Source organism: Bos indicus x Bos taurus, chromosome 4, assembly GCF_003369695.1.
Source record: "Bos indicus x Bos taurus breed Angus x Brahman F1 hybrid chromosome 4, Bos_hybrid_MaternalHap_v2.0, whole genome shotgun sequence".
Lineage (NCBI taxonomy): Eukaryota > Metazoa > Chordata > Mammalia > Artiodactyla > Bovidae > Bos > Bos indicus x Bos taurus.
This window is the reverse complement of record NC_040079.1, coordinates 89,000,637-89,018,575: the sequence shown is the minus strand read 5'-3', so window position 1 is coordinate 89,018,575 and position 17,939 is coordinate 89,000,637. Positions and strand designations below refer to the sequence as shown.

The 17,939-nt window shown below is 48.0% G+C and overlaps 2 protein-coding genes across 5 annotated transcripts in view; one reads left to right on the top strand and one right to left on the bottom strand.

Annotated features, from left to right (window-relative positions):
- Positions 1-1,368, top strand: part of DNAH11 (dynein axonemal heavy chain 11) — a 369,705-nt gene extending 368,337 nt beyond the window's left edge. The window contains exon 82 of the mRNA XM_027539949.1: positions 716-1,368. Within this exon, the coding sequence (XP_027395750.1) occupies positions 716-963 (248 nt within the window). The 3' untranslated portion in view covers positions 964-1,368. The remainder of the gene's footprint in view (positions 1-715) is intronic.
- CDCA7L (cell division cycle associated 7 like) overlaps positions 650-17,939 on the bottom strand; it is a 43,309-nt gene continuing 26,019 nt past the window's right edge. Inside the window, exons 2-10 of one of the 4 annotated variants that reach the window (XM_027539950.1) lie at positions 14,299-14,439; positions 10,198-10,329; positions 6,938-7,312; positions 5,556-5,627; positions 5,255-5,416; positions 4,396-4,521; positions 3,340-3,489; positions 2,374-2,510; positions 650-1,962 (exon numbers count right to left, since the gene is read on the bottom strand). In XM_027539950.1, coding sequence (XP_027395751.1) covers positions 1,932-1,962; positions 2,374-2,510; positions 3,340-3,489; positions 4,396-4,521; positions 5,255-5,416; positions 5,556-5,627; positions 6,938-7,312; positions 10,198-10,329; positions 14,299-14,439 — 1,326 coding nt within the window. In that variant the 3' untranslated portion in view covers positions 650-1,931. Of the gene's footprint in view, positions 1,963-2,373; positions 2,511-3,339; positions 3,490-4,395; positions 4,522-5,254; positions 5,417-5,555; positions 5,628-6,937; positions 7,313-10,197; positions 10,330-14,298; positions 14,440-17,939 lie in introns of those variants that run through there. The other 3 variants (XM_027539951.1, XM_027539955.1, XM_027539954.1) reach the window with 3 other exon arrangements.

Sequence of the window (17,939 nt, the reverse complement as noted above, 5' to 3'; positions counted from 1 at the left end):
GGAGCCAAATCTGAAGGTAAGGATTGCGATTGCTTATAGACTTATATTAAATCTACTTCTTATGAATCTGGGGGACGGGGTAGAAGACGGAACATTTTCCACTCACCCACGCATTCATCTTATCTTGTAAACATTTCCTCTTCTCCTGAAAGGCTCTTGGAGAAAGCATTTCCAAGTCTCTGCCAAGATGCTCCTTATCACTTTACAGACCCGAACTTGAATTAAGAAGGTGCAGTAGGAAGGGAACGTGGTGAACTGCAGATTTCTTACACTGTCCACAAGCATACAGATTCACCATTTTTTAAAAGGAAGGACAAACTAACTTGCTTTATTGGGTCTGGATTCTCACAGAACCTGTTTTCATGTAAGTTTTACAAACCCTTTGAATTCAAATGATTTAGTTTTGTTCACAGGAAAGTTCGGGGGTAGCTCGGGAGCATGAGCCTATGCTTTTGAGGAGGGAATGGCAGCCCACTCCAGGATCCTTGCCTGGAGGATCCATGGACTGAGGAGCCGAGTGGGCTACAGTCCATGGGTTGCAAAGAGTCGGTCACGACAACAAATCTCTGCTTACAGTGTCTGCGTGGCTCCCAGTCACCAGGTGATGAACCCTCCTCCCATCTTGCCAAGGAAGCCACTGACACGCAGCAAAGTGACAAAACCAGAACATTTATTGCCTACACCAGCACGCTTGTAACCCGTGTCTCTCCTGCAGGAGCCAGATGGGACAGCCAGTCAGGAACCATCGTGGAAGCCCGCCTCAAGGAGTTAAGGTCCGCGATGCCAGTCATCTTTGCGAAAGCCATACCAGTGGACAGACAGGAAACCACACACACGTATGAGTGCCCTGTGTACAAAACCAAAAGGAGAGGCCCCCACTACGTCTGGACCTTCAGGCTAAAGAGCAAAGAAAAGGCGGCCAAGTGGGTCCTGGCGGGCGTGGCTCTGCTGCTGGAAGCCTGACGTGGCCCTGAGTCCCCCTGGCTTGGCCGGAACACAAGCAGCGCCTGTCGTTGCTCCTGGGCGTGGTAACGTATCCCACTGGGAGGCATAACATATTCTGGCTTATGTAACTTTTGAGAAAATTAAATGTGCATTAAACACTGTCCTTGTAGAGAAGGGGGACAAAAAGAAGCAAATGTAGAAAAAACATGGGAAAGGGACATATTTTCAATAGGTTTCCCCAGTACCCCTCTACTGCCCCATCCTGCAACAACATTAGTGCAGCTCACAGTTTCATCAAAATCCCACTGTAACTCAAAAAGCAATTTGGCTGGAGTGTCCTGGTCCCACATGGGAGTGTAGTTTTTATAGATATTAAACAAAAATCTCTAAATTAAATTTGCCTTTATATATTCTTTTAAAATACAGAAGCCATGGGCCCCAGGCAGCCACCCTCCAAGGCCTCCAGTGTCAGTAATGTGACAGTCTACTTTTGGTTCAAGTTTTAACAAAAACAAAACTCTAGTTGCATGGTTAATTGCACTTTGTAATTTAGAGGAGCATTCTTCAATATAAACATCCAACAACCCAGAGCAGCTTAAACTATGGGGTTTGAACTACGGTCACTCATGATAAACTCAAGGGGGTGTAACCCCTGTAACGACCTGGCCTCCAGTTACTGTCTGGGAGATAAAGAGCTGCAATGCTGCATTTCCTCCAGGACTTACCTGGAACTTTACTCTTTTAAACTGTGGTTTTTAATCATCTGCAGATACTTTTAATAACTCAACATACAAACAGGCCTGTGTATAATATATGTATACAGATTCCTCTCTCATCTTCCTGAGAAATCTTTTGAAGCGTATAAAAACAATCTTTAAAAAAAATAAGCATTTAGCTCTACAAAGAATTTCTGTATAAAAAGAGATCTTAGGCACAGATGGCATGTCTTGTTGGAGTGCTCCACAGTGAGCGGGCTGGTTCATCTCTTAATTGTCCTCCACCAGCTGCTTTTGTAAGCTGAGAAGAAAGAGGAAGCATTAGGGGCACAGAGGCAGATACAGCAGCATCCCCCAGGGCACCACAGCCAAACTGCTCTCCCGACACAAGGTCAGTCTTCACTCCGGTCACTGCAGGCAGGCTCACCTCAGCCCCACATCCCTAAACCCATCTCCTCATCCCAGCGCACAAGCCTCCCCTCTCTGTCCCAGAGGGTGAGAAGAGCTCTTTGGTCTTCACAGCTTTCCCTGCCCGCCTTGTAGGCTCTATGACTGTTTGTGACATTCCCGACACACACAGATCCCGCACAGCCGGCACTCGAGGTGGCTTCTAAGAGTCAGGCTGAGATGAGGCACCCCGGGCCCACCTACACAGTCTTCCCCTCTCCTGCTCCCAGGACTCTCACCCTCCGTTCTGATTTGCGAGGCTTACCTCTCCAGGTACTCCTTCACGTTGTTATAACCGTAAAACTTGGCCAGGTGAATGAGGATGCCTGTGGCACAGCGGCCGTCGCGCCTCCGGCAGTAACTGCAATTGCAAATGCCCCGGCAGGGAGGGCACACCCAGTCCTGGGGGAGCAGAGCGGCCGCAATGTCCCGTCAGCGACAGGCCAAGATGACGCCCTGACCAAGCCCGGCTCGCCCGGCCTCACCCCAAGTCAGCTCGTCCTTCACCTTATGACATGTACTACCGTCTCCTTCCTCTTGCCTGTTTCAAAAAGGCCCAGAAAGGTGGACCACTCCAGATCACATGCCTGGGAAGTCAGCCCTGCTTTTCAGAGTATAGGCCTTCTCAGCTCACCTATGCAGAGCTGCAGTTCACGTTCAGCTGCAAACTGGGGACAGTCTACTTAGCCCTGGTCCGGCAGTGCAGTGGTTATGAGCGCAGACTCTGCAGCCAGGTGCCCAGCTTCAAGGGCACACACGCTAACCAGCGTACTATGTATTATTTTACAGAGGGAACCAAGCTGTGGGGAGGTGTATGTACCTACCTCACAAGGTTAGAAGAGTAACAGTGTACGTGAACTGCACTGACATGAAATCTCAGAGCCGCAGGGTACACACAGCGCCCTACAGGGCAATACCCCTGGCCTGGCCTGGCCCTGGGTAAATCCAAGCTAAGTGCCAGTGCCAGAGGAGAGGGGCACGCCTTCCCCTGTACAAACCATGACTCCAAGAAAGCTGGGCTCTGACCGTGGAAAATGAAACACACTCTTTTACCATCCTGTGTGTTCTTTCTAGAAGGAAAGTCTCTTTTGCATTTCTGCCAGTCTCAAGAAGCAGGAGGAGAGGAGAGTGGTAAGGGGGCTACAGGTCCCTGCCCAAGGGCCCCAGAGCCCCGGCCTCAGCTCGTTCCCTTCACAACATGGCTCGGGACGAAGGCGCACACCGTCCCTACCGGGTCCAGCAGCGCCGACCTCACGTCCTCCCCGTAGCGGTTCCGCAGGCACGGCCCGCAGAACTGCCCTCGCACGCCGCCGCAGCTCTGGTTCCGACACACTGTCTTGGTGTCGATGGTCTTCTGCCGACACTGATGGCAAGTGTTACCCTGCAGGCGAAGGCAGAGACTGGTGAGCATGGGGTTCAGAGGGGGCGCCCGGGGCCACGTGCATGAAGCTGCCCTGCCTCTCCTCTAGAATCGGGCACGGCTGTGTCTCTGGCCCAAACCCTGGCGCCCTCCGGGAGGCTGTGAGCACTCAGCTCTGGGGCCAGAGAATCCCGAGGACAGCCCGAGTCAGGAGCCTGGGAGAAACGAAATGATCAGGTGGGCAGAAACGGTGGGGGTGACTGAGTGATGACGGTGAACCCCCAGAGTATCACACGGCTCCAGCCCAGCTCCCAGCAACCTGGCTCCATTCAGGGTAAGACCTCCTGGTTTTAAAATGTTGGCAATTACATTGAAAACCTTTTAATACTATTTAAGACACTGTCCCATTATCTAAAAATGATGCAAAATACCACAAGCCATCCTCTACATCACCATTTAACAAACATTTAAAACATCTCCTACCTACAGAAGATATTCTGTCAAACTTCAGTTTCTGTTGGTTATATAAATATGTATGTTATTTATCTATTCCAATATTTCAATATATTACTATATGGTAAAAGTACAGTGTAAATATATTTATTTCTATTGGTTATAAAAGCATTATTTTTTTCAGTGTTTAAAGCATAAAAACTACTTAAAATACAACGATAAATGTGATTTTCCAGACTATACCCCTGCTTGCTACCCCCCGAGAGCCCTCTCTCCTGACGAGGATTACTGCACTAGCCGTCTCCCCTTGCCCAGTTACAGCTGCTCCCGTTCAGAGCCCACCTCCGAGCCCTGGGGAGACAGATGCACAAGGGTCTAAGCCCAGACAGTTTACAAGCAGGCAGTTCAGGTACCAGTGCCTGGGAGTCCCCGTAAGAGTCACAGTGATGTGAATCGGCTGTTAGATTACTTTACCAGAACTTTATCATAGATTTTATCCCGAACAGTGATGGCCACGTTCTCCAAGTCCTCTTCAGTGATGTCCTCCACTGGCCGAAAAGAAGACACGCAGCGACGTCGGCGGTGCCCCTGGCATTTCCCCTGCAGAAACAGCCAAAGCAGAACTGCACATTAGATGCTCTGAGTGGTTAAAAAAAAAAATAGTAATAAAGTTTTAAACTCCTCAGAGCTCTAGGACCATTAGTATTAACTCGGTCCTTCTTTTATCTCCCTGAAATCATTTGTGCATTTAGCCATTCATTGAGCTCCTATCCTTAGTGTCAAGCTTCCTGGATGGCAAGGTGACAAAGAATGACCAGAAACTCAGGGTCCCAGCCCAATGGATGATAGTCACCAGCTATAAACTCTGCAGACTGGGCAATGACCCACACTGAACAGCCACAAATAGGGTCCAGAGTTTTTTGTTCCAGGCAGAAAGCTCTCAAACTCCCCATTCCTAACAAAAAGACTGAGATTCATCCTGTACGTTCCCAAAAGCAAAACCTTGAAGCCACCCGGAGCCATCATCACCTCCACTGGAGATGAACCTGGGGTCCTAACCACTGAGCTGCTCGGTTTAGGCACAGGACAGCCCTAATGGCTTAGAGCTTAGACCAAGTACAAGCTCAAACCCAGGGGTCCTTACCCAGGTGTGGCCACAGGAGCACCCAGGGCATCAGGGAGCTTGGCCGTCTCAGCTCCTGCAGACCTCCCGGGTCAGCCCCTTGGCGCCCTCACCAAGCCCCAGAAGACCATGATGAACGCTCCCGCATGAGGACCACTGGCTTAGACAAAGCAGCATTGGTTCGTTATAGTCATAAAATACCCCACTCACTGTCTTCCTTCTTCTGAAACTGTAAAACTCTTCTGCGAACTTGGCGGCTGACACAGTGAAGTTTTCCAGGGCGAACTTCTCAGGGGGCCGCGCGCTCCGGGCCGGGTTGGTCCTCCGCGTGACCTGTCCCTCTGAGAAGGCCCGCCTCGTGGTCTTCTTCTTCTGCAAGGAGAGCACAGACACAGGCATGCAACTGTCTGCTTGCCAGAATGAAGGCCGTCTGGCCATGGAGTGAGTGTGTGAGTGTGTGTGTGTGTGTGTGTAAATACTGGAGACAGTACATACAAGGAGTTCCACTTACAGAAGCTGAGTTCGGGGTTCGGACCGGGAAGAAATCAGGCATCGAGTTCAATTCCGCCAATAACTGAGCAAGCTGAATTCAGAAAAAATAGAGTCTTGCATAAATATTACTAAGTCTACTTCAGCTAACAGGTTATCACAAGTCTTTGGAGTTTGTAGCCATGAAAAACCTGAGTAGTTTACGTAAGATCTGACGAGTCGTTATATTTTTAACCTCACATGTAATGATTCTTATCTCCCAGGTGAGATGCTGCAATTATCAGAGGAATAAAATCTATGTCTGTTCCCTGTGTATAAGGACCAGACACAATGAAAACTGTCCTGGAAGGATCAAGGCCTGGAGCACAGGGTTAGACTCAGGACTGCGCCACTAATTCGCAGTATGACTGTGGGACCTACCACTCTGCCCACCCAAATCAAGTGTCATCATGTTCAAAACAGAAAATGCCCAAATAGACCATTCTGACAGTTACTGAGAGCTCCAAACACTGATTCTTCAGGCTGGTTAATTTCTCATCAATGAAAATTTATGAAAATATTCCTAAAAATACCAAAACAACAAGCATTAAGTGCCAATCAAATAGATGTATGGGTGTCACTAACAAAATCATGAAGAACACAGTTCTCATGCGGAGATGCGGAGAAATACAATCCTAAAACTTTTCCTTAGCTAAAGACTACTATGCCTCTAGATAAACTTTACCCAAAAGTAAAATTTATATTAAAATTTGTATTTCCTTAAGTAACTTATTAGACATATTCTAAGACTGCACATACAGCATCATTATATTATGCTTTTTTAAAAGAAAATAAAAAGTATACCAAAATACTAAAAGTGTTTGATAGAATTATTTTTTAAATTCTGTATATATAAAAATTATGAAGCAAACTAGTTACTGACCATATATAGAAAAACTGAATACACATAAAGATTTCACTTTGTTCCATGGATTATAAAGTGATTCAGAACTCCTTGGGTGTTTTAATGCCTAGACCCCTTTCGTTCCTCCCCTGATATCTCCGAAGTGCAACAGCTAGGCTGAAAGCTGCCTGCCTGCCCTGCACAAGTAACTGTTCCGAGGGCTTCACGACACCCTATTTACATGTTGCTCCCTTTTGCTGGGACAGGCTTTTTTGTCTCTAAACCACTGTACATTTGCAACATAATCTGATCAACAGTAACTAGTGTGAGTCCAGGGCACCGTGGAAGGTCCTGGGAGTCTCTTCCCAACCCAGAGCTAGTCAGGCAATGACCGATGCAAGTCCAGGAAAAGAGGAAGAACCCGCAAAACCCAGAGTAGGCTTCCTGACAGAAGCTGCAGCAGCTGTGGAGGGGCGCAGCTCCGGGAGCCCGGCGGCGGCGGCCAGGACGCACAGACTCACCATGGCTTTGTTCTCCTTGATGTTCATGGTCCTCTTCAGCAGAGCATCCGAGCTCTCCTGGCCCTCATCCCGGGAGTCGTCCTCAGACTCAGAGGCAGAGTCCTCACTTTCCTTCTCCTGCCTGCAGCTGGTCTTCCTTCCAAGAATCATTTTTTTATTGTCCTGTAAACGTGACCCAGGAAACAGGGGCTCTGCAGAACCGTTCTTATCAGCTTTTTTTGCCAGTTTCTTGGTGGGGAACTGAAAGGCTACTCGAAGACCAATACTGCTTCTTCTAGGCCTGCTTCTTCGAGCTGTAGCCTTTTCTTCATCATCATCTTCTTCCCCACTCACGAAAGATTCTTTACTGTCGTCACTCAAATCTGACTCCACAAGCTAATGAAAATGAGAGAAAGAACAAAGTGTCTATGGCAAACCTTCGCAAAGACACACTTAAAACCACTCTATTTTAGGAAAACAGTGAATATTTGAGTGCTGCTGCTGCTGCTGCTAAGTCACTTCAGTCGTGTCCGATTCCCTGCAACCCCACAGATGGCAGCCCACCAGGCTCCTCTGTCCCTGGGATTCTCCAGGCAAGAGTACTGGAGTGGGTCACCATTTCCTTCTCTACTTGAGTGCTCCCCCTTCCTATTGGTCACTCCCGCTGAATTCTTCAGTTAAACGCGTAAGTAGTTTGTTGAGGGACAAAATCAAATAGCAGGCTGAAGACTTCACACTGTGGCCCAGACACACACACTGGCTGTGTTCTCTTCAGAGCATCAGGCTGGAAGCAAAACGCTGACCCACCAAGTGGGCACATCTGGGAGCCCAGCAATGTGGGAACAGTCAAAGAACAGGGTGTGCATGACCTAAGAGGTGTGTTCAGACAGAATAAGAGTGCTAAGTGAAAAACAAAATATCATCCTGCCCTAAATGCTGCGAGAGGATTCATGAAAAAGAGAAACAGAGGATAACGACTTCATTTTAGTGAAGTGACCAAGGAGCAGGCGGATAATCCACCATCGGGGGCAGTGGGGGAACCTTGTCCCCAGGACACGCTGGGTCCTTTTTCTAGGGCAGCCCGTCTCCTTTCTGTAACCTGCAGGGCCAGGGGGTGCAATCGGGCAGACAGCTCTGCAGGGCCGCAGCTGCAGGCACCCGCCCAGTCAGCTTAAGAAACTCACAGTCCCAATTTCAATTTCCCTCAGTGTAGGTCTCCAGTATGAAATCATAACTTGGGTTTTACACGGGAAAACACAGTAAGAATGGAAAGCAAGGTGACATCTCAGACGCAAAAGACTCAACAACAGCAGATGGGTTTCAATATTAAGACCCAGGTCATGGCCTGAGCATCTTTCCTTGACCACGGGCTGGACAGTGTAGCTTGGGGAACCTCTGTCAGGGGTTCCTGTTGTGAGGAGAACTTGAGAACAGCACCAGGAGGAGGCCCGGGATTCAGTACACGACTCTGCTTGCTCCTCAGTGTCCAACCCCACTCCACATTCCAGCTGGACTCAAAAAATAAGGCCACAGGAGGCGGCAAAAAGAGATGACATCCAAACCATGGGGTATGTATCAACGCACAACAAACCAGGCAGACGTAAGGTTACACTGATGTGTTTCACATCCTGCAGGTCCCACGCTAGTAGCTGTGGGATTGAGAATGGTGAGCTGGGTGAAGACACTGTTGGATGACTTCACAGAAGTGTCTCCCCAACTGGCTTTATTCATTTATCGTAATCGTCACTTAACCCACCTCCACGTCTCTACCAAGGATATGGAGCAGGTTACTACAAAGAACGGAAGCAGGGAAAGCGCGCACTGAACACCAGCCGGGACTCTGGCCTGAGGGCTGATGCCATAGCTGTGGAGGGGTCTCGTGTGGCCAGCGGACCCCTAGACACCAACACAGAGTCATACCCTCAAAAGGTGGTCTCACCACTCCTTACCAGGGCAGGAAGGGGGCTGGGCAGGGAGGCAACAATGCTTGTTTTCTCACTGAATTTTAAAATATGCAGGTGGACCTGCCCTGAGCTGTGAGTTATATCAGAGTCAACATAAACTGTCACAATTCACTCCCCAGATGTATAGATTCTGGAGAGGGGAGAGACAAAAAATGGACTTTGGGGCTAATTCGCATTCCCATGCTGGAAACAACTTTTTTGAACACCCCGACATTACTTAGCTGAAGACCCGAAGGTAATCATCTACTCTTAGTGATGTGTTTAAATTTGGAAGGACCGCGGTGTCTTGCTGGCAAGGAACTGCAGGCTTGCTGGCCAGCACACACATAACCTCTGTGAAGAAAGCCTCGGGGCAGGGGGCTGGGGCCCACAGGCTGGCACCACTCTGTGTTGCTATTCACAGCAAAACCACCATCAGGGCTTTCGGGCTAAGGGCCCCCCTGGGAAAAGACAAAGGCCAAAACCACCCTTCTGATCACAGCATATTTGACCCGCTGCACAGGTTCCACGTGGGAGTGCTTCCCTGGGGACTCCTTAACATGACAAGCCTAAACTCCCTCTCCTTGACCTTGATACCACAGAAGGAAGTGGTGTGTTGATTTTCTGAGCTAAATGTATGCTGCTACTTTTCAGTTAGGAGAAAACACTTATGCCTTAAAAATCCAAAGGCCGTTCTTCAAAATTACCCTGACATTCAAATGCTGGTTGGCAGCAAACTGGCCTGAACATAGGGAATAAGAGGAAGAGATCAGCCATCAAGTCTCTTGATGGCAAAGTGCTGAGGGGTTCCCTTCGGAAGCAGGCAGGCCCAGGGTATCAGTATCAGTAAAAACCACAGCGTGATCCAAATCAAGGATGCACAGAGAGAACCCTCATGTTTGTACCACAGCTAAATTTCTGCCAAAGGAACTCCAAACCCAAGAACATTACTTACTGCACAACAAGAAATGACTTTCAGGAACTTGCTACTCTCGGACAGACCCTCCTCTTTTCAGAGAGAAGAGGTGCAAAACATCTGAACTAAATTCTCCGATAAGGACAGTAAGGGACGCCTGAGACACACACCCCCAAACTCCGAAAGTACCTGGGAAAGATAACTAGATTTCCCCTAAGAGCAGAATGGATCGCTGGACCAGGAATTCACCCTGGAATAGCCAATTTTTACATTTTGCTAACTGGCTTAGAAGATGAACATGTAAGAAAAAGTAAAACCTTTTCATGTGTGAAGAGACTTCTTACAAGTAACAGTACAATTCAGAAACAGGACTAAAAATACTACAACCCACACTCCCTCACGTGGATAATTATTCCCATTACCTCTGGGTTACTATTAACATTGAGATCAGTCTGCGTAAATCCTTCAAAATCTTCCATCTCTGAGTCAGTGTCCTCTATAAAAATTCTTCTGAGCTCTTCTGTGAAGTATTTGGAATGGAAACGCACATCCTGCTAAATTGAAAACACACATACGTGTCATGGAAAAAAGGAAAAACAGAGGCCGGGGGCAATGGGAGTGACTGTTTAATGGGTACAGAGTTTCTGTCTGAGATGATGAAAACATTCTGGAAACAGACCATGGCGGAGGCCACAAGACACTGTGAAGGTGCTCAGGGCCGCTCAAGGGTCTTGCAGGCAGGACACTGGGGACTCGCCTGCACTTAAAAATGGTAAATTTTATGTATATTTTAACACAATAAACACACAGACACACACAAAATTTAGACCCACCAATTGAACAATTTCCAAAAATCAGAATGGCCACAGCCCGTGTCAGCTGGGTGACCAGTAAGGATGGATGGAATTCAGTTTTTCCCTCCAGCACGGGCCATCAGAAACGTCCACTTTCACACAGAACGGGAAATGTACTAGAGGAGATGACAGGAGAAAACCCAGCTTCCCCACACGCTGGCTTTCCTGTCTAACAGGACCCTTCGGCTCCTCCGAGGGGAGACGGCCCTTCACACAGAGCAGGCTTCCCTGCAGGGACAGGCTTCCACACCCCTCCCCGCCCACCGCTGAGCAGGCACAGTGGCTCCATCACCCACCACCACAGGGGACTGACGGAAGAGCGCCAGCCCTCCCACCCCCAGAAGGCCCTGTCTCTCTCGTGGGAGCTGAGAGGCGCCGCCACCCCCAGGCAGCAAGTGAGCCCCAGGGAAGATGGCTCAGAAAGGACATTTAACTTTTTCTATCTTTTGAACTCACAGAAGTAAGTCGCAAACTTGAAAGAAAGGAGGGGGAAAGAATGAATCTCGGGACAGAACGGGGACCCACAAACCAGCCTCCTCCAAGCCGGCAGCCAAGCCTGGAGCCCGTGTCCCCAGCTGCCACTGGTGTCGCTCCCTCCCACACCCAATATAGCAGTGACCCCTCGTCACATCACTCTCCGCCGCCTTCTCCCTGACTTTAATTACATACTTATCTGAGCTCAGATAATCTCTGGAGAAAAATAGATATAATAGATGAGTGGAAAAAACTTCCAGGGGGACAGAGAAAGAAATGCCTATATCCAGCATGTTTTTTTAAGCTTAAAAATGTCTCCTATGAATTATTATGGGTAATTGGAGTGAGTGTGCTGAGCTAAATTATTTTGTTCCTTTGTTGATAGCTGTGGTGCAGCTGCTTAAAAAAAAAAAATCACCACAAAAGAGAAGTTTCTTTAAAGTGAAATTCAAATTGTGTTTCGGGGAGACCAGCATCAGAACTCACTGCACGGACTGTGTGCAAGCTCACGGGGCTTCTCTCTGGGGGACAGAATGGCATCGGGAGCCTATGCGGTGGGGGCAGGGAAGCACAGGCCAGGGTTTATCATGAAGGAAGAACGGTGCTTGTGGTGGGCTCCCAAGGAAACCCACCACCTCCGAGGGCAGGAAACACCTGGCCCAAGAGCCCCGGGCTGCTGCACAGGCTCCCGAGGGCTATGGGGCCCTGTGCATATTCACTGCCTCCCAAACATCCCTGCTGGGCCCAAGCGGGTCACGCCTGGGGACAGCAGTTCCCACCCACAGTCCTCTGGCTCCTCCAGTGCTGTGAACTAGTCTCACAGGCAGCGGTCAGCCAGGGCGAGGTCAGGACTCTGGTGGCCAGTTCTGATGGAGAAAACCAGCTCGGCCGCAGTCCTAAACCAAGGCTCCTGCTTTCACAGGGTGTGAAACCTGTCTTCAGCAAGGGTCTGTACGAAGCAAACAACCACTCCACACAGCCTCCTGCGTTGCTGGTTACAACCTTTACACAGCTCTCTGCTCTCCGAAAACTGGCTGTTATCTTTTAAAATCAGTACCAGGCAATATGTTATGGGCCTGGCTGACCTATATCTACCATGATAAAAACGTAAGCAAACGACAGATCAGAAGAGGAACTAACAGAACGGTGATGTTTTCCTCTTCTGAAGCTCACAGAACATGAAGAAACAGACTGGAAAGTGATGGCAGCTGAGCCGGTCAGACATGGAGCATGGAGACCAGGATCCTTCGTGCATGGGTGCTGCGCGCAGGAAACCAGAGGAAGGATCTGATCTAGCGAAGCTGGAAAGACGGTTCAAATGCGAGCCTCTTCCATCAAGGAGCTTACCACTTGGGAAGGGAGCTAGACAAGTCCCCAGGTCACCATGGCGAGGATCAGCGTTGTAAGGGAGACACAGCACCATGGTGCAGAGAAAGTAAGAAAATCCACTGAGACTTCACAGACGCTTCACAGCAGCGTCTGACCTGGATCTGAACTGGGGTCGAGGCTAGAAAAGCGCTGGGAGTGCAGAGGCAGGATGAGGAGCCCGGGGAATGCATGGGGGTAGGAGGGTGCGTGCGGAGGGGCGGCTACTGCAGCTGAGCCTGAGGGTGAGAGATGGGGAAGCCTCGGGGCTGAGAAGTGGGGCTCTGAGACAGGAGACATCGCAGCCCAGTCACTTCCCAGATGTGGGGACTTGTCCATTCTCACCTCCCCACACTTTAGCTTCATCATCTGTAAAACTGGAACAGTACCTGCACGTTCCCAGGGAGGCACATGAATTTAGTGTACTCGACATGAAAAGCGTGTCGTCCTGGGCCACAGAAGGCGCGAGGAGAGGGTGGGCTTGGGGGCAGGGGGGCCCTGGGGCAGGCATGACGGAAGCAGGAGCAGCCGCTCTGTTTCTTGATGCCCGCTGCCCACCACCCTCATGCTCACACCGTCCACATGTCCCCCACTGCTCGGGGGGCGGGGGTGGACCCAACAGGCCGCCCTCACTGCCCGAGCACACTCAAACGGAGGGACTGGTGAGTTCTGAATGAGGGAGCATGGTGACCGGAGCTCAGCTGAAGGACCAGGAGGACCAGGATGGCTGAAGAGAACAGAGCAGGGAAGGGATGAGGTGAGGAACGCGGAAGACGTTCAACACCCTGACGAGATGAGCGAGCAGCGGGAGGGGTCAAGAGCTCCAAAGACAGACAACCAGCGCAGCAGGAAATGTTAAGTTTCCTATTTCCCTTGAACAATGAAGATGGATCCTAGCGGCTATCAGAAGTATATCTGGGGCTGGAGAGAAAAGCTACACCATGAACAACAGGAGGCAACGGCTGAGACCAGGCCAAAGTGGAAGGTCTGAAGACGAAACTGTGGAGAACAGCCACATGTGGGGACAGGAAGTGGAAGGGAGGCCCACCAAGAAGAGAAGGTGTAGGAGAGAGAGACCCAGGGCAGTGGAAGCAGGCGCTGAGGGGGCCACACGCTGCAGAGGCATCAAGTAAGCTGAGGGCCCCACAAACGGCCACGACACGGCGCTTCACTTATATAATTAACTGCCTCCCTCTGCTATCGCCCAGTAGAAGCTGGGGGGGTTTAACTCACTGCCTGTGAGAAGAGGCTGTGGTCCAGGGAGAATGAGGAATTCTGAGTGCCGTTTTGAACTCAGAACAAAGTTGCATACTCCGGCCACACTCTTACTAAGTCACAACACAAACCTTCAGGAATCTACCTCTCTGAGAACTGTAATCCGTGTCAACCACAGATCAAAGGAATTAATGAAAAATCATGCTTTTGCCAGCAATTCCATGAGTGAGGTGCAGATGGAGCCCCACGGCAGGGGCACCAGGCGCACGGTCAGCACACACTCCCACGGGACCCGCCTGCCCCCACCAGCTGGGTGGGAGCATTCCCAGTACAGCCTCACCACGGGCTGCGGTCCCAAAGGGGCGAAGAGAGCGGATCTGATCGTGTGAGGCCTTCACTGGGGAAAAAGAATCTTGTACATAGAAAGGATTCAAACAGCAAAATTGAGCGAGACACCCTCACCAGATTCTTAAAACGCGAAGGCACGAACGATAAAATAAGATGCTCAACAATTAACTGATACCACCAATTTAAGACCATGTTCATATAAAACATTATCCAAACCAAGATCCAGGCTTCCAGACAAATGCATGCCTTGGAAGGACCCACCCATACCTGCTTCCCTGACTCCAGCGAGTCAAAACTATCACAGCTCTCCTCGGATGAGAGGGTTTCCATGGGAACATCATCTCGGAAACCAACGAACTCTTCGTCATCACTAGGGGCGTTAAAGATGTCAGCCACTTCCTTAGGGATCTGTTTTGAATTGGGAAAAAAAGGAGAACAAAATCAGGGACTGTTATATTCACTTAGGGAAATTTTCTCAAGGAGCAGGAATTACCATCCCATGACTTCATCCATCTGCCATGGCTGCTCATAAGACCCCAATAACCATGAGCAAAATGTGCCTCAACTGACACCTCATGGCAACCAGGGAAGCGGTAGAAAAGAAGAGTTTTTCTCTTCAAATTCTAGAGCTATATCCTATCTTACAAGGAATGTCAAGGCCATACATATTTAGATAAAAGGCATTTTTCTCTAGACAAAAAATAAGAACATTCTTCCCTACAGTGGATTTGTCTTTAAATGTCATCCATGTAAAAAAATTATATTCCTTATCACTAAGCTCCTCTTTTCTTAGTTTCCACCTATAGTTATTTTTTCTTTTCTTTGTCATATGAAAGCTCATATAATGAAATAAAGATTTCTTTTCTATATTCTGAATCAATTTAAGTAGTTTAGAATTAATTCTATTAAACACTATTACAGGCAATTATTCCCAGAGAGAATGTTGTTAGCACACTTAATCTAACAAACATGTATTTGCTGAGAGTTCATTTTTATATGTTGACTACCTATTTGTTCCCAACTATGTTGAAAAAGTTCAAACACAGAGAAAGGTCAAAGAATAGCACAAACATTTGTATGTGCTTCACCTGGAACCCCCAGTTGCTTTTTTTCTCTTTCTCTCAACAAATATTAGATTGAACCTTAGGCATCTGCTGATATTTGAATGTTTCCAACCTAGGAAAACAGTGATTTAATATGAGGCAACCTAATCCACATATGCAGATAACACCACCCTTATGGCAGAAAGTGAAGAGGAACTCAAAAGCCTCTTGATGAAAGTGAAAGTGGAGAGTGAAAAGGTTGGCTTCAAGCTCAACATTCAGAAAACGAAGATTATGGCATCTAGTCCCATCACTTCATGGCAAATAGATGGGGAAACAGTGTCAGACTTTATTCTTCTGGGCTCTAAAATCACTGCAGATGGTGACTGCAGCCATGAAATTAAAAGATGCTTACTCCTTGGAAGGAAACTTATGACCAACCTAGGTAGCATATTCAAAAGCAGAGACATTACTTTGCCAACAAAGGTCTGTCTAGTCAAGGCTATGGTTCTTCCTGTGGTCATGTATGGATGTGAGAGTTGGACTGTGAAGAAAGCTGAGCGCCAAAGAATTGATGCTTTTGAACTGTGGTGTTGGAGAAGACTCGAGAGTCCCTTGGACTGCAAGGAGATCCAACCAGTCCATTCTGAAGGAGATGAGCCCTGGGATTTCTTTGGAAGGAATGATGCTGAAGCTGAAAGTCCAGTACTTTGGCCACCTCATGCGAAGAGTTGACTCATTGGAAAAGACTCTGATGCTGGGAGGGATTGGGGGCAGGAGGAGAAGGGGACGACAGAGGATGAGATGGCTGGATGGCATCACTGACTCGATGGATGTGAGTCTGAGTGAACTCCGGGAGTTGGTGATGGACAGGGAGGCCTGGTGTGCTGCGATTCATGGGGTCGCAAAGAGTCGGACACGACTGAGTGACTTAACTGAAATGAATCCACGTACGTTTCAAGTAATTTGCAGACACCATACAATTCACCCTAAAATACTTTAGTACACATCTCCCAAGAATAAGGACATTCTCCTACAGAATCACATAACCATAATCTTACCCAAAATAATACTTATTCAATAATATAATTTATTATTTTCAGTTATGTCTTTCATAACTTTTTAAGGGCAAAAGGGATCCACTCAAGCAAGGATCACTCATTGCATTTGATGGTCCTCTTATGACACTATTTTTTGTTGCATTTTGTAACACTGACGTTTTTTAAACAACCCAAGAAAACTGCCTTGTAGAATCACACATTCTGAGCTGATCTGATTGTTTTCTGATAGATTCAAGTTAAATATTACTGGCGCCAGTTCTATACAGAGGACATGTGTTTCTCAATGCTTTTGTATTGAGAGGTGCAAAACGTCCAGCTGCTGCTGCTGCTGCTAAGTCACTTCAGTCGTGTCCGACTCTGTGCGACCCCATAGGCGTCAGCCCACCAGGCTCCCCTGTCGCTGGGATTCTCCAGGCAAGAACACTGGAGTGGGTTGCCATTTCCTTCTCTAATGCATGAAAGTGAAAAGTGAAAGTGAAGTTGCTCAGTTGTGTCCGACCCTCAGCGACCCCATGGACTGCAGCCTTCCTATTAATTAGTAGTATCTTTAATTATAAAACTGTCATATATAAAAATATATGGAATATATACTTAGGAATATAAAACTATATATATATAAAATATATAAAAATATATTCCTAAGTATATGGGATAGTATCATGAACACACATGGGAATACCCTAGTAATGATTCATCTATAGCTAGTCTTGTTCCATCTGTATCCAGACCCAACTGCCCTCCTTCCAATTTTAAAACTGTAAACATACTGTAATTTCACCCTGTGTTACCAGCAAATATAGAGTCTGTGTCCAGAATTATTAACTTATTTTTTTCTACTCCCAAATGTATTTGTATCAGGATCCAAATAAGGTCCATACGTTGGTCAGTACATCTCAAGTCCTTTCTCATGTCTCCTTCGTGTTGTCTTCTCACAACTGATCTTTGAAGAAACTGGTTCATCTGACTGTAGAGTTTGCCTGAGTCTAGAGGTGTTTGGTTTTCTGGTTTTTGCAGCCCCAGGATGGTATTTAACAGACTCTTCGGTCCCTTTGGATTTCCTACAATTTGGTGGTTAGATCTAGAGGCACAGTCAGACTCAAGATCGCTTCTTTTGGGCCAGACTACTTTGTGGGCAGTGCTGTGTTCTGCAGGTAACCCAAGACACCTGGTTTTGCCTTTAGTGCTGATGTTATTTGACCATCAGGTTAAAATGGGGTCTGCCAGGTATCTTTTTAGCAAAAGCATCTTTATAGCCCTTGGTACTTAATAACTAGGGTGACATTTGACATTCTGGATAGACATTTGACTATCCATTCTCTCTGAGAGCAGTTTCAGTTGTTACCTTTCATCTGAATCAATTACCACTTCAAGGGTTACAAAATGATTTTCAAATATTAATACTATTCCTCTTTCATATACTAGGTGGTATTCTCCTGCAATGTAATATTCTCTCTCTTCCGGTCTGTCCCTCTCTCCCTCCCTCCCAGGTAGTTTCGTGGACTTCTTTAAAGTCTACTCCTACTACTAAGTCACTTCAGTCGTGTCCGACTCTGTGCGACCCCATAGACGGCAGCCCACCAGGCTCCCCCGTCCTGGGATTCTCTGGGCAAGAACGCTGGAGTGGGCTGCCATTTCCTTCTCCAATGCATGAGAGTGAAAAGTGAAAGTGAAGTCGCTGAGTGGTGTCAGACTCATAGCGACCCCATGGACTGCAGCGCACCAGGCTCCCCCGTCCATGGGATTTTCCAGGCAAGAGTACTGGAGTGGGGTGCCATTTCCTTCTCCAGGGGAATCTTCCCCACCC